Source organism: Phocoena phocoena, chromosome 8 (genome assembly GCF_963924675.1).
Source record: "Phocoena phocoena chromosome 8, mPhoPho1.1, whole genome shotgun sequence".
Lineage (NCBI taxonomy): Eukaryota > Metazoa > Chordata > Mammalia > Artiodactyla > Phocoenidae > Phocoena > Phocoena phocoena.
Window position 1 is genome coordinate 61,233,057 of NC_089226.1, and position 14,294 is coordinate 61,247,350.

The window sequence follows — 14,294 nt, forward strand, 5'->3', positions numbered from 1 at the left end:
ACACAAAGTCTGTTCAGACCTTGAGCATTCCAGCCAAGTTCAAAGATGCCTGAGAGGTCTGTGGAGCTGGTTTGGTTCATGTGGTACCACAGAAGTTCTAAGATGAAGCTGTAAAGGGTAACTTTGCCTAACTTTTCAATTTTTAGCAAGGATATAAATGAAATAATTTTCTGACAATGCGTTTTATGGTTTCAATTAACTAGTATCTGAATCAGAGGTAAGTTTGGGAAGAGAATATAGATTTGGAATTTTCCCTTCCTGACCTACACTTCCAACTTAGTATCCTACCAGTCCCTCTGCAGAGGAAACCAACTGTTAGGTACCCGTATACCTGACTGATTTTCTCACAACTGTTCATCTCCTTGTTATTATACGGAAGCAACTGTTAATATATGTGACCCTGACCTCTGGCCCATTGATGAATCCACTCAACTTGGGTCATGTGCTCACACCTGGACCAGAGTCTGTCTCCAGTCAAAATGGATCCCAGTTTATCTGAGGAGATACAAACTTGGGGTCACTGATGGTGGCCATTTTCCAACACACGAACTTGGAAAGAGAAATCTGTTCCACAGCAAGAGAAACAGATTAGCAAAATGGGATGAAGAAACTGAGTCTCTAGTTCCAATTCATTTTGAACACCTAGGTACACCCCTGTTATTACGTTCTGTAAGATAGACCTCTATAGCCTTTTAATATCCCCACTATTGTTAAGCTAGTTGTAATCAGTATACTAATCACCAGCTTTTTGTTTCTAAGCAACAGAAGCTAAAGCAATGTGAGTTTGGTTTTGACATCTCTTTGCTTCTTAGTCCTGCCTGTGTAACTTAACTGTAAGATACAAAATAGAGGGATCAAATATAACACAGGTCTTTCTTCTTTTGGACATCTCTAAGGAGGTATGCTCTGGGATAAAAAGTTAATAGAGAACAATAATAATAATGAAGTTGAAATATCACCACTCTTTCCAGGTCATCAGATAATTCACTGGTTTTTGTTTTTATTTTTCCCCTTTCAGAAAGTCTTAAACTGAATATCAGTATATGTTAAAAGAAAGAGATTTCATATGTAAGAGATACATATATTTGACCCTGGTATATTTGAAAATCTTAAGATAATTTCCCAGTAAGTGTTGACGGCAAGTTATTGTATTTGAGTCTTAATATCTCCTTTCTACTGATGAGGAAACAACACTAATTCATAGAAGATATTGAAGATAAAATAATGAATGGAAAGCACATAAAACAATACCTGAATTAATGTATATACTTTAAAAATATACCCAGTAAATTTCTAATTCCATAATTTTAAAGGGTAGCCCTAGGCACTATTGAAACTGTATTCCTGCGTAGATCAGCATTCATGTAGTAACTGTTCCAGAGGGATCTCATGCTTAACAACTTAGCATCCATACTCTTTGCTAATATTGATATTTACCTACCTAGAATGCATTCTATTTCTGAATATCAGAGAAGTAGGAATCTACCTCTCAAAATCAGATAACGATGCACTGAGTTCCCAAAGAGTAGAAAAAAGAAACTCTCCTTCCCTTGCAACCCCGTAACATAAAACCAAATCAAGATCGTGAGATGGTTAAGCATATTTGATAAGATTTCCATTTAGTCACACTATTCTTTCTCTACAAGCAACCCAATGATTTGGCTATGCCCATTTAATCGAGTTATTAGATGCATTAAAGCATCTGATGGAAAGTGACAAAGGGATAGTCCAGCCTGCATTCAAAACAGAAATTTCTTTTCGGCATTTCAATCAGAAGCCTGCCCTGCCAGCTTTGTGTTTCATTCACGCCAGTACTCACTGAAACTAGCTGAGACCCACCGTTGGTACTCAAATATTGAACTTCATACTTCCCAAAATGGACTGGTTCTCAGCCATGGCTGCCCCAAACAGAAAAACCTGCGCTTCTCCCAATATATTCAGATACGACCCCTGCCCAGCACGTGAAGCAACGTGTGCTCATTTAACTAGAGCCTGGGAGCAACAGTAGACTCTGTGTTAGGATTCTTGAGATTACAGCCAATCTCGGAAAAAAGAGAGATTGGATTTCCTGTGGGGAGTTGCTACCCCAAGGTTTGCCCGCTGTATCTACCTTTCGCAGGACCCAAGCGTTTTACCCTTTGAATAGCCTTTCCCCTCAAGGCTCAGGCATTGCACCCCTTGGTTTCTCTGCCAGCAAAACAAGGATGGGCAAAGTTCACCCCTGCCTTGTAATGAATTATCACACCAAGTTGGAGGTACAACCCTAGGCATTCCAGGGAGCGGTGCAGGCACTCTGCCCTCCACATGGCTACCTGCCTTGTCCCCTTCAGGACCACTTTTGTAATTAGCCATCAAATCAGTTTCTGAACAGGACTGTAATTAAATAACATCCAGTCTTTCATGCCCCTATGAGGCAAGAAGATCTTATTTTCGTTTTGACTCTAGGTATATGAATGAAAGCTCCCTCACTTAAATATTTAGACACACACACACACACACACACACACACACACACACACACAATGCTAGACTTGGGCTACAATGGTGAAGCAGACAAATAAGGTTCTTGTTCTTAGAAAGGAAGTGTAAGCAACTACCCTAGAGAAAAGGATTTTCATACACTTAAGACCTTTTACCTTTTTGGTCTTAAAAATCAGACATTATGATAACACATAATATATTTAACCTTGTAATTCTTTTAACAAGTAATCACAGCACCCAAATCAGCTTATAAATGTAAAAACAAAAACAAATTAGAAAAAAAAAAACCCAAAGAGCACATTACAAATAATGCCATTTCACTCCTTAATTCATTCTAGGTTTGAATGAAGTTATCACCTAATAATTCTCTTTTTTAGGAACCTTCCAAGATTTGGCCTAATAAAACCACAGAAAAGAACACTGATGCAGTTCCTAGACTCTCTATTAAGTTTCCATGGACATAGCTGGAAGCACTTCCTAAAGATCTATTTCTCAAGTCTATACACACTTCTCCAGGGAGTCCCCCTGCCCTGCCCCGCTCCCCTACACACACAAAGATATATGGTCCCTCTAATGTAGGTCTGTTCAACCCTTTGCCAATACCAGGTCTGTGACTTACCAGTTCATTTCTCTCCAGGCGGATGACAGCAAGTTCTCCCCTTCTACTGCTAATGCTCAAGGAGCACCTTGGAAGCATGGTGGGAAGAATGAGTTTATTTCTCCACTTTGGCCTGTTTCACCTCCTTCATATGTGAACAACCAACACAATTAAGGTAGAAAGACAATTTTTGCTATTCTTTATTATAGGAATGATTTTGCTTCTGCCTGTACCTAACCTAGTATCTACTTTGCTGCCCAATCCTAACTCAAGTCACTACTTTCAAGCTTAAACTACATCAGAGGTTGTGTTACACAGCATCACAGTGACAATACATAATGTATATATCGTAGCCCCTCACAACAGGCAAAACCCATAGTTCTCATATGCTTGCTTTACAGTTTGTTTCCAGCACAATCATTCCCACATCACACTTTTAAGACTGGTAATGAATTATTTTCGTCACACACAACAATCACTCTGAAGGGCCAATAGACCAGATATACAGTCTTAATTCCCTTTCATTATCATATATGGCTTTTTCTGCCTAATCCTATTCTTCCCCCCCACACTTCCCTCCTGCTTTATTCCTTCTGTCACAGATTTAGGGAAGAGAAAGGCAGAATATTTACCAGAACCATGAAGATACCCTTGGTGACAAACAAAGATCCAAACTTTAGCCCAACGAGCTTGTGGGTGAGCCTTCCTTTCAGTGCATTTGTTTTTACATGTCTTTGTATTATTTCCATTCTCTACCCTAATGTCACAGTCCCTGTTCTAACCCAAAGACGAACAAATATAATAGACGCTCAATATATTACTGTGGCCCAGAGTTGGCCAGGGCATGGGTATCTTTTGGTCTAAAAGGACAGGACTGTCAGGAGAGGCCCTAAGAAGCTAAGGCAGTGCTGCAAAGATGCTGTAAAAAGGTGAGATGGGAAGGTTGCCACCACAGGCAAAATCCATGGCTTGCCTCCCCTGTCCCTGAGAAAGGAACAAAAGTACGGGATGGAACTGAGATCTTCACAACAATCCTGCGAGGTAGGAGAGTATGCAGTTACTATACCCATTTTCCCATTGAGGACACTTAAAATCTTTCAAACATTGGGGTGTTTCAGACCTGAATGTAATGAATGATACACAGACATGTGACCTGAGAAGTGAGTTTGTCAGTCTGGTTTCATTTGAATGTGAGAAATACTTTATAATCTATACACTCTTCTTTCCATCACCTTTGTTAGAAATAACTGACTGCACTAAGGCCATTTCAGTCTCTTCATCCATGAAGTGAAAATAGAAACAAGGTGCACAGGTTTTCCGATTCTGACATTTAGAGAAAAGGGCAGGACCAGGACACAGGTCTCATTACAGTCTGAGATTAGTGACTTGCCCAGCTTGTGCTCAGAGAGGAGATGGCCACTGGGGCGGCCTGGGCAATTGGTGATGCATTTCTCCAGCTGGGAGGTCAGAGAGCTGGGCTGAGGTATGGGTGCTCAGAGGCACCTCAGTACAGCTCAGGTGAAACATCCTCCTGCCGCTATCAGCACAGCAACCAGCTCTGGACACGGACAGTATCCTTCTGGCTTGTCGGTAAACCTGACCCAATGGGTTTCCTGAAGATCGGATCTAATTCATCACCCTCACTGAATTATGGCACTGACAGGGATGGGGAAGAGGGGCGTGACCTGCAGAAAGCACTATCCTGGTCCTTAGAGCCGCTGTGCTCTTCACCAAAAGCCTTGTCATACTTCCCGCGGGGGTGTGATGCTCCTTTTGCCGAGCCTCAGCTTTTTAACATGAGTGGTTTAGTGGGAGACTGGCCCAGTAGCGACACACCACTGGGTCAGGCAGAGGAATCCCTGGGTTCCAGGCTCAGCTCAGTTCCAGGGGACACTCATCAGGGGCAGGGTCCTCCAAGACCCCTGCGGGCCAGGCGACATTCCAAGGCCTCTGGCTAAAATGGTGGCTCTCTTAGTCATCCCCGTCCAGGGAGCAGATGGCCAGGGGAGCGGTGTTGTTGGCTCCGATGCTGTAGCAAGGACTGAAATAGGGCAGGAGGCGCCCAGGGAAGGGATAGTGGGGGAAAGTGAAAATGTGGGAGCCGCTGTCAGTCACGTTGTAGAAGGAGATATCATGGGCCTCGTAATCCAGGAAGACTCCCACCCGGCGGGGAGGGACGGGCAAGGACAGGAGTGGGTATTCGTCGGTGCCTGCCCGGTACTCATCGCCCTTCCTCAGCCTGATCACCCAGAATCCGTAGTGGGGGGATAAATAGACCACCTCCTTCCGGTCTACATTTTCCTTACACACTCCCAGGCCCCATTCAGACCTGTCTCCCACCTCCACCTCCCAGTAGTGCCGACCCGAGGAGATGCACTGACTGCCCAGGACGATATTGTAGCGGTAAAATCTCTCAGGATTGTCGGGCAGCTTCTGCTTGGTGTCTCCATAGCGCACGCATTTTCTGTCCTCAGACACGATGAGGCGAGAATAAGCAGTGTCTGGATCCAGCCGCACATCCGCTAGGGAAAAAGATCCCGGTTGGTACCCTGACACAGAGCGAGGGGGCCTGGGCGAGGTCTCTGTGATAGATACAGCCAGCGATTTCCTCAGTGACGGGCGGGCGATGGGCAACCAGAGGGCGCTGAGCCATTTCATTTCTCCGGGAGGGGTCCCGCCCCCCCCGCTCATCACAATCCCGCCGAGCATTCATTACCTGCATACGTCTTCAGGATCTCTCTGAGCCCCAGCACACGGCAGTCCGTCTTCAGCTCCAGCGAGACTGGTTCTGGTCTCTGCAGGCTCCAAGACTTGCTCCTGGTAGAGAGGGGCAGGCCTTGGGGCCAGAAGTCCTGGCTCTGCCACATGGGCCTTCCCTTAGGACAGGGAAGGGGGCTTGGCCAGGGACGGGGTCAGCGAGGTGCCCCTCCCCAGCAATACCAGGCGGAGCAGAGATGTGATGATTATTTGACTGAGCTGAACGGCTTGTGGCACAGAGAGAATATTCACATACCTAGGCCATGGGAAGGGCTAGGTGTGAATCTGACATTGGGAGAGGAAGAGGTGTACTGCAGAGGAGAAGGGCTCATATGCAGACTCAGAGCACCGATGCTACTGGAGACAGCTGCAGTCTTCTCCCCTCCTTGGGTCATCTACTTGAAACCATACATTTTATAGCTCTACCTGAAACTCTTATTGGTAATGCTTGAAATGAATTTGGCCAAGCACGAAGAAGAAAAAAGAAAGATGCTGAAAGCTTCCTTAGCCAATACAATGGAAGGGGCAGAAGATTACGGACCAGCACCCACTTTTCTGTAGATACTTGGTCTACGTTCCTTCCCCACTTCTGGCTCTGGCCAGGACCCACTTTCTCTTACAGGGCTGTCGAGGGGCTCCAGAGATGGAAACATACCTGTTTAAGACTTCCTGAATACCCTAGAAGGAGAAAAAGATATGCAGCACGTGAGTATGCCCCATTCCTTGGAGGGACCAGACAGACACAGAGCTGTAGGAGGGAGTTTCTCCGAGGGAAGGGGAAGGCAGAGAGCAAAGCTGGAGAGAAGGCGTGTAGAGGGAGCGGGGGAGAAGCCTACAGGAGGCAGGCAGGGCAGGCTGAGCCCTGGCTTCACTGGCCAACTTCGGGCTCCATCTCAACTCTCTGGCCAGAGGGAGGGACGGGTATGATGTGAGGGCCGCCTAGACAATGTCCATCTAGAAGGCCACGAGGTCATCCACCCAACCAGGGGTAGGGGAACAGCCGGCATTAGCAGCGGGTATACGGAATCCATGTCTGGTGGGCTGAGTGCTGACAGGTCCCACTGAAGACGAGGTCCCCCCTCTCCTACAGTCCCAGGCCACCCTCAGCTCTTGCTCAGTCTTCCCAGGAAAGCCTGCCCCTCACCTGCAGCATCCAGCGGACAGGCCTCTGAGACCTTTCTTCCAGCTCTGCGATCATCCTCCACAGGACCCGGCTCTGCTGGATGAGTGCGTTGTGACTCACCCCCAGTTTCTGTGTGGTCTCCCCTTCCTCCTGCTCCAGGCTGGCCAGAGCGGCGGCGGCCTCTACTTCCAGCCGCCGACCTGGTGGCTGTTTTTTCTTCAGTAATCGCCGGTACTTCTCAAACTCCCATATGATGCTCTGCTTTCGGGTTTCCACCTGTATCTGTAGAGCCAAGATCAGAAATCAGCATGGATACTGGTCGTGTAAGGGCCACCCAGGACTGAGGACGCTGGTATGTGCACACACACACACACACACTCTGGAATGTCCTGGTACCAACTGTGTGCCAGGCACTGCAGAGGCACAGACAAAGGATACGATTTTTCCTAACTTCCTGTTCCCACAGCTCCAGTACATGCTCCTCAGTCCCTATTACTAACTCTTGTTGACCCCAGGAGGGCCCAGGATATTACCTTTGCACTATATATTCCAGACTATTTTCCATTTTCAGAATAATATATTCTATTTTCAGAATAACGACCAGGCAGTGTAACAACTACACTGTCAGATGATTTTGCTTCTTACCGGTATTGTATCAATTCTATATGCTGTTTTAGACTGATTCAGTGTTACCTTCCGTCGATCACAAGTTCTGATAGTTTGATAGCTGTGGGCCTTGGGTTTATTTCTGAAGTGATTTTCCACTATTTTAATAACTTAACTTTTAGTAAATATGCTTTAGCTGAGGAAAGAGAAACAGAAACTATGCTTTACTAAGCATTATACAAGTCATACCTCTGTGAGCTAAAGCATATGTGAGGTGTGTACTTTTCCTTTCTCACATATGAGGAGAGCCCAGAAGTTATCTCTACATCACATTCAAGAAACTGGAAGTGAGTGGTCCCAAGGCCAGCTGAAGGCCACACACCTAGTAGAGAAAGCGGGCATGAGGACCCCAGGCTCTCTGACCTCAAACCCCACATTCTGCCTCACAGAGATAAGGAAGGTACCATGGGCCAGCTTCAGGACAACACAGGGACCACACAGACTCCTTTCCCCAGGGGGCAACTTGCCTTCCAGTTTGCAGTTCGTTTCCTCTCACCAACTTCCAGCTTCCAGGCCTCTTCTTGCTCTTTCCTCAGATGTTCCAAAGCCTCATGGAGTTTCCACTGAAAGAGACAAAAACCTCATGAGGACACCTCGGGCAGCCTGGATGGATAGCCAGGCTTCCTAGCATTGGTAGGTGATGGGAAAACAAGCATCTCTCAGGGAGTGGGCCAGAATGCATGCTGGGAGAAAAAGGGAACACCACAGAGGGAGCAGATTTCTGCCCAGATTACATCCAAGGTCTCTCAATCTGAGAATCATTTCAACTCCCACAGTCTCTTTCTGTAAAGCAGGAGAAAACGTGGCCAGAAAACTATCTTGGACTTTTCCTATCCATGCCTCTTTTTATCCTTATCTGCTTTGTTATCCTACAGCCTCCTAAACCTTGTTATTCAAAGTGTGGTCCACGTGTGTCAGCAGCATCAACATCACCTGGGAGCTTGTTAGCAATGCAGGATCTTGGGCTTCACCCCAGACCTCCTGAATTTTAGCAAGACCCTTGTGTGGTTCATATGCACCCTAAAGGTAAGAAGTACCATCCTACACTCTAATGCAAGAGATGACTACTGGGAAGCATAAAGTAATCTCATAATAATATGGACCATTTTATTAAAGATGTACCAACAAAACTGAGGCTTAGAGAGTGACCTATGCAAAGTCACTCAGCTAGTAAACGGTTGGGCTGGGATTTAACCCAGCTCTTTAACTCTTATGTCTATGGTATACTGCCTCCCTATTCTAATACTTGCAAAAAAAAATACTTTAAATTTTTCAGAAATTCTTTTTGCATAGGAAAACAGCTAATTCAGGGGATCCATCTTACAATTTTACCTTCTAATCTCAACTTCAAGAAAGAGAATTAAGACCAGTACAGGATCAATGAATGGATCACAGAATCATTGGGATAGTGATTCCAATAAAGATATGTCAGCATGGACATCTAAGGAAAATATAAGAAGTTAGAAGTTGATAGGATAGCTGTAAAAAAGGAGCAGTGGGTGTCAGAGATGGCTCCCCCTATCGCCCCCAATAAATAGAAAGTAAGGAGAAGAGAAAGAACAGTGGCTGAAGAGTAAGAAGGCCTTTCATCTTCCTTTAACTAACTTAAGTCAGAAGGGACCCTACAACATTAGATTAGACAATCTCACTCAATTCTAAATGACTCAGCCATGGTCCCTTCTAGCTCTAAAACCAATGATCATGATCTCAAATTTCTAAGCCTTTGTTTTGTCTATAAAATGAGGAGTTTAAAGTGACTCACCTGATGTTCAATGACTATCTGTGGCATTGCTAGGAGGAGTTTGCATGTTCTGATTGGTACAGCCTTGACCACCTCATCCAAGGCACCCAGAACCCCAGCTAGACCAAAATGGTCTCCCTCAAATTCTTAGTAAGGAAAGCAAGTTTGGGTTAGGCATTTAAACTGTTGGGACTGGGATGACGTGTGGAAGTGGGAAAGAAGGAAGTCAAAGGAGGTCATAAACGTAAGAAGAGGTACAGCTCACTATATCAGGTCCCCGGGATCTGGGGGCACAAGAAGCCAAAGGAATCAGCTCTCATTTTGTCTCTGGGGCCCCTGGTCAAGTTCTTGATCTAGAGATAGCCAAGTAAAGGGCAGGGGAGAGACTGGGGGAAGCTGGCCTTCATCTCCCACCTTATAATCCCAGGCGACATCCTCCATGGGCACGACACTGTGGGCCTCATGCTCGGGGGACCGGCCACAGGCCTCGCACATGATCAGGCCATCCTCTTTGCAGAACATCTTTAGCTGCTCCTCGTGGGTCTCGCACACGTCGCCCTTCAGCCCCATTCCTGGATGCAGCCCTAGCCGTCGGACTTTTTCTACAACATTGGCCAGCTGCCAATTAGGCCGCAGGTTCCTTGGCTGGACGGGAGCCCGGCAGAGGGGACACGAGTAACCCCAGTTCTGGGATTCTCCTGGGACCTCCCAGAGTCCAGAGAGACAGTTGTGGCAGAAGCTGTGGCCACAGTCGATGCTCACGGGCTCTTTCAGGAAGGTCATGCAGATGGGACAGGCCACTTCTTCTACAACGGCTTCCACCAATGCTGCGGGATCCATGGCTCCTGTCGCACCCTCCTCAGAATATGAATAAAACCAGGCGGAGCCACTGAAGGCTGAGAAGAAGGAAAGAAACCCAAATAAGGGATAAAAGAGCAGAAGAGCAGAGGGATAAGTAGTGACTGAAAAAAATAACTTCCTCTTTTGGATCCTTTATGAACCCTGTTTAATAAGCTCTGGCCTTCCCTACTGAATCCACTGGGTCATGTTTCTCACACCACAGAAGGGACATCTGGGGATGCCTGAATGTTGGGATGCTGGGAATTCTGTTTCCATTCACCTGGTCATCTCTGACCCTCCTGTGGGTTCGCTTGCCAGCCCATTCTCACTCCACGTCCATCACGCTCTCGAAATCAGCAGTTTCTCTTGAACTTCGTGTGGTTTCACTATCCAAAATAAGGCCAGAAATACCCACCTTCCTCACTCTCTAGGATGTTTCTATGTACGTCAAGGTGCAGAAAAGGTAATATGCCAGAAGCCCATGGCCTATATGCTCAATTTGTTTTCTTGTGTTGCACACTGAAGTGTAAGGTATAAGGGAACCAGCAACTCTCCCCACCTCCTGTAAACCTCTGCCCACTTCTCCAGCACTAACAACCGCTAAGATGCCAAGACACTCTCCTCAGTGATACATTAGAAGCAGATATGGACAAACAGCCCTTGGAAGATAAAAACAAAGGTCATCTGCTGATAATTAAACCCATATCGATGAATCCACTACTCCAGCAAGAAACCTCAGATTTCTGCTAGGGCCATATGTGGGCAGAGAACTTGAATGACCAATGGCAGGCTCTTGGTACAGTTGACAATGTTTATTTGTTCACCGTGCAAGTTTGTGTTACCAGTTAGTCTATAAAGGGAAAAGCCCTGATGGTCTTAGTCATCGTTGTATCCTTAGGACCTAAAAAGTGCCTGTCATGCAGTTATTGCTGAATAAACATTTGCTGAAGGAATAAATGAGCTAGACACAGAAAACAGTTCTAAAACCCAAAATGCTTTTATAATTAAGTTAGGGAGTTGAGAGCATATTATACATTAATAATAAAAGCGAGCACTCCTTGAGTACACTATACGCCAGGCACTCTTCTGAGCATTTTACATGGATTGGCTCAATGTATTTCAAAACCCTAAGTAGAAACCATTATTCTTTCTACTCTCCCCTCATTTAACAGATGCTTGGTCCTGGGCTCTGCCATTCTATCTTGGGCAAAGTACTTAACCTCTCCAGCTTCAAAGTATAATAAAAATTCAAGAGGAGAGAGAAATCACTGTGGTTTAATGGTAGTCCTGTGAGGTTTCCTGAAGGAAGTGGGGCAGTAAGTAAATTTTGCAGAACTGTCTGTTACAGGCCATCAGCAGGTCCTGCCTTCTCACTGGCCTGTCTCTTGCTTTTCCTCCTCCCACTGTCACTACCAAACTGTAGGACCAATATCCTAAAACCCTGTTTTACTAAATCACTAACCTACTGAAGAGCCTTTCCCGGTTCCCCAGCCCTCAGTCCAACAAGAAGCTCTCTCTTCACCCTGAAACAGCCCAGTCAAGCAAAAGGAGGAACTTCCACATTTTCTCACAGACCCCATGTCCATTCATTCCACCCACTTGGATTCCTGCTGTCCTCCCAGCTTGAAATGACTTCTCCAAATTCCTGCTCTTAATGTCATTTGACACATGTGTTTATTGTCTTACTTCCCACAGAAGTTTCATGAGGATACTGACATACTCTAATTTGTTCACGACCATATCCCTAAGGCCAGAAACAGTGCTCAAATATTTTTGAATACACGAGTATTATATGTAAATGTTAAGGTCTAGCTGATAGTAGGCTGGATATGGAAGAAATGTCAATATCCTCATCTACCACGGAGGGGCCCCAAGAACTACTACCTAAGGCTGACACAACAGAGGCTGATATCTATGATTTAAAGCTACAGAGATTAACAAAGAATTGAAAATAGCTACTGAAAAACTGAGAAGATGGTGGAGAAGGGAAGTGAGGTAAAGAAATATCAAAATGATAAATCAAGAAATGCGATGGAAGCACTTTAGATTTAGTAGGGTCATAAAAAGCTCTAAACATGAAAAAGTTAAATGTGGTGGCCTCTGCAAAAAAGGATTTAGGGGCGGGCACCTATTGCCTTATTGTTTTGTTTTCATGATAGACAGATTACTTTGACAAAACTTTAATTATTAAACATTTAATTGCTTCAACCGTGCATTTGGCACAGTGTGAAGCCTTCTAGGAAAGACATTTGCGCGGGGGGGGGGGCGAAGCCGGGAAGAGACTCGAGAGGAGGGGCCAAAGTGGGAAGTGAGGAGGCGGTGACCTCCGGGGTTCGGGAGGAGAGAGGGGGAGGGTAACCTCCGGGCCACAGGACGCCGGGCAGGGCCCGAGGGTCCCGGGCGGGAGGGGGCAGAGTAAGGCTGACGGCCTGCAGGACCTCTGAAGAGGTACAACTGTCTACCCACCTCCCTTCTCAGCCGGGAGTAGCGCCCCGAGGCTGAAACCAAAAGTGGAGACGCCCGCTTGGTTCCCACGGCCGAGTGTCCGCAGCATCCGAACCGGCTGGCCCAGCCAGCCCGGCACTTACCGCCGGCTCGGAGACCAAGGCCTCAGCAGCACCCAGCTCCTTGGTCTCTCCTGCAGGATTCCGAGGCCCCGCCCACAGGGCCGGAGCCAATGAGCTCGCCGGCGGCATCTTTGTGGGAGCAGCCAATCACAGGCAGGGAACAGGACAACCCTAGCCAATCGGAGGAAGGGACAGGGCCCCGCACACCTCTTGGCCTGACGGCGTATTTTCTCTTCTTTTCGGTTTTTCTGGCCTCTTCCTCCACTCAGAGCCCTTTAAACTGTAAGAGGGCCCAGGAGTCAGTGGAGGACGGGTCGAAGGGCTGAGGCCCTTGGATGAGGCCCCTCGGGCCATGCAGTAAGCAGAGGCCTAGCTGGCTCTCGGCTCAAAGAACCCCTTGCGCCTCACGCTTCCGCTGTGGATGACTAGTGGCTCTTCAGGGCGAACCTTGTTCCTTCCGGGTCGTAGCCCCGGGCCTAATGCTGTTTCTTTGCCAGTTTTCCACGTTAAACTCAGCAGCCTATGAGGTCAGCCATGTCTGATTCTGAGACCCAATTTAGTGCGGGGCTGGGCACTGATAATGCAGTGGACTCTGCACTTTCCTGCAAGATGAGCGACCTCTCCTGGCTCCAGGCCGCAGATGGTGGTTTCTCATAAAAAACCCTGGGTTTTCTTGGCAAGCTCTTATCCTTCAGTACTTCAGCAGTCAGTCTCTCATCACTATTGCCACATCCCCCCCTTCAGAGTTAGAAGCAGATGGTGGGAACTGGCGGAGGAGAAGTGGAATTCCTCGCCTGAAACTGCTATACAAATTGGAAAAAAATTTTAAACGAGCGGTGTTCGTCCCTCGCCTAAACATACAGACATGTGCACACACAAAGTCGTACTTAAGGCAGTGATTTCGGTTTTTCTTTGTAGTCTCTGCACCTTGTCCTTTTCCTGATACTTCAGTGTTTACTGAATAAGCAAATAAAGGCACATCCTGCCTGTGTGGAAAATAACCAGGAAATCCTCCAACTGAAGCCCAGTTCCAAATGATTTTCTTGTTGGGACTGATACTCTTTGGCTCTTCATGCCAATGTCAGGGCTCAGGCCATGGTTGAAATTCTTAAGGGTGAGGCCCAGAAAATTCCTGAAACAAATGGGACCATGAGCAAAAAAAGAAGAAAAGAGGTAGCTGAGGTCTGAGCTGTACCCTGTGTCTCACCTGGATCTGTAGGCATGGCTGCCTAACAGAGTAGTAAATGGATTAATCGGAACAAGCCACTTTAAACATTTATTGAGCATTCACTTTTTGCACTTTGTGCTATGTGCTGGAATCACAACCATAGGCCACAGACTGTTTAAGGAACTCAAAATCGAGTTGTACAGTGGGCCCTTAAATATTGCAGGAGGGCCAACTGTACAGTCAAAAATATGCATATAACTTTTGACTCCCCCAAACCTTAACTGCTAGTAGCCTACAGTTGGCCTGAAGTCTTACCAATAACATAAAACAGTCGATTAATACATATTTTGTTT

General features: G+C 46.4%; 1 protein-coding gene across 1 annotated transcript; it reads right to left on the reverse strand.

Moving 5' to 3' along the window:
* Positions 1-3,261: 3,261 nt before the first annotated feature.
* On the reverse strand, positions 3,262-12,833 carry TRIM68 (tripartite motif containing 68). The gene is made up of 7 exons (XM_065882173.1): positions 12,795-12,833; positions 9,781-10,262; positions 8,093-8,188; positions 6,981-7,241; positions 6,492-6,514; positions 5,796-5,896; positions 3,262-5,601 (listed from the first exon to the last, which is right to left on the reverse strand). The coding sequence occupies exons 2-7, from the start codon at positions 10,204-10,206 to the stop codon at positions 5,051-5,053; spliced, it is 1,458 nt and encodes a 485-aa protein (XP_065738245.1). The 5' UTR covers positions 10,207-10,262; positions 12,795-12,833; the 3' UTR covers positions 3,262-5,050.
* Between the last annotated feature and the right edge of the window lie 1,461 nt (positions 12,834-14,294).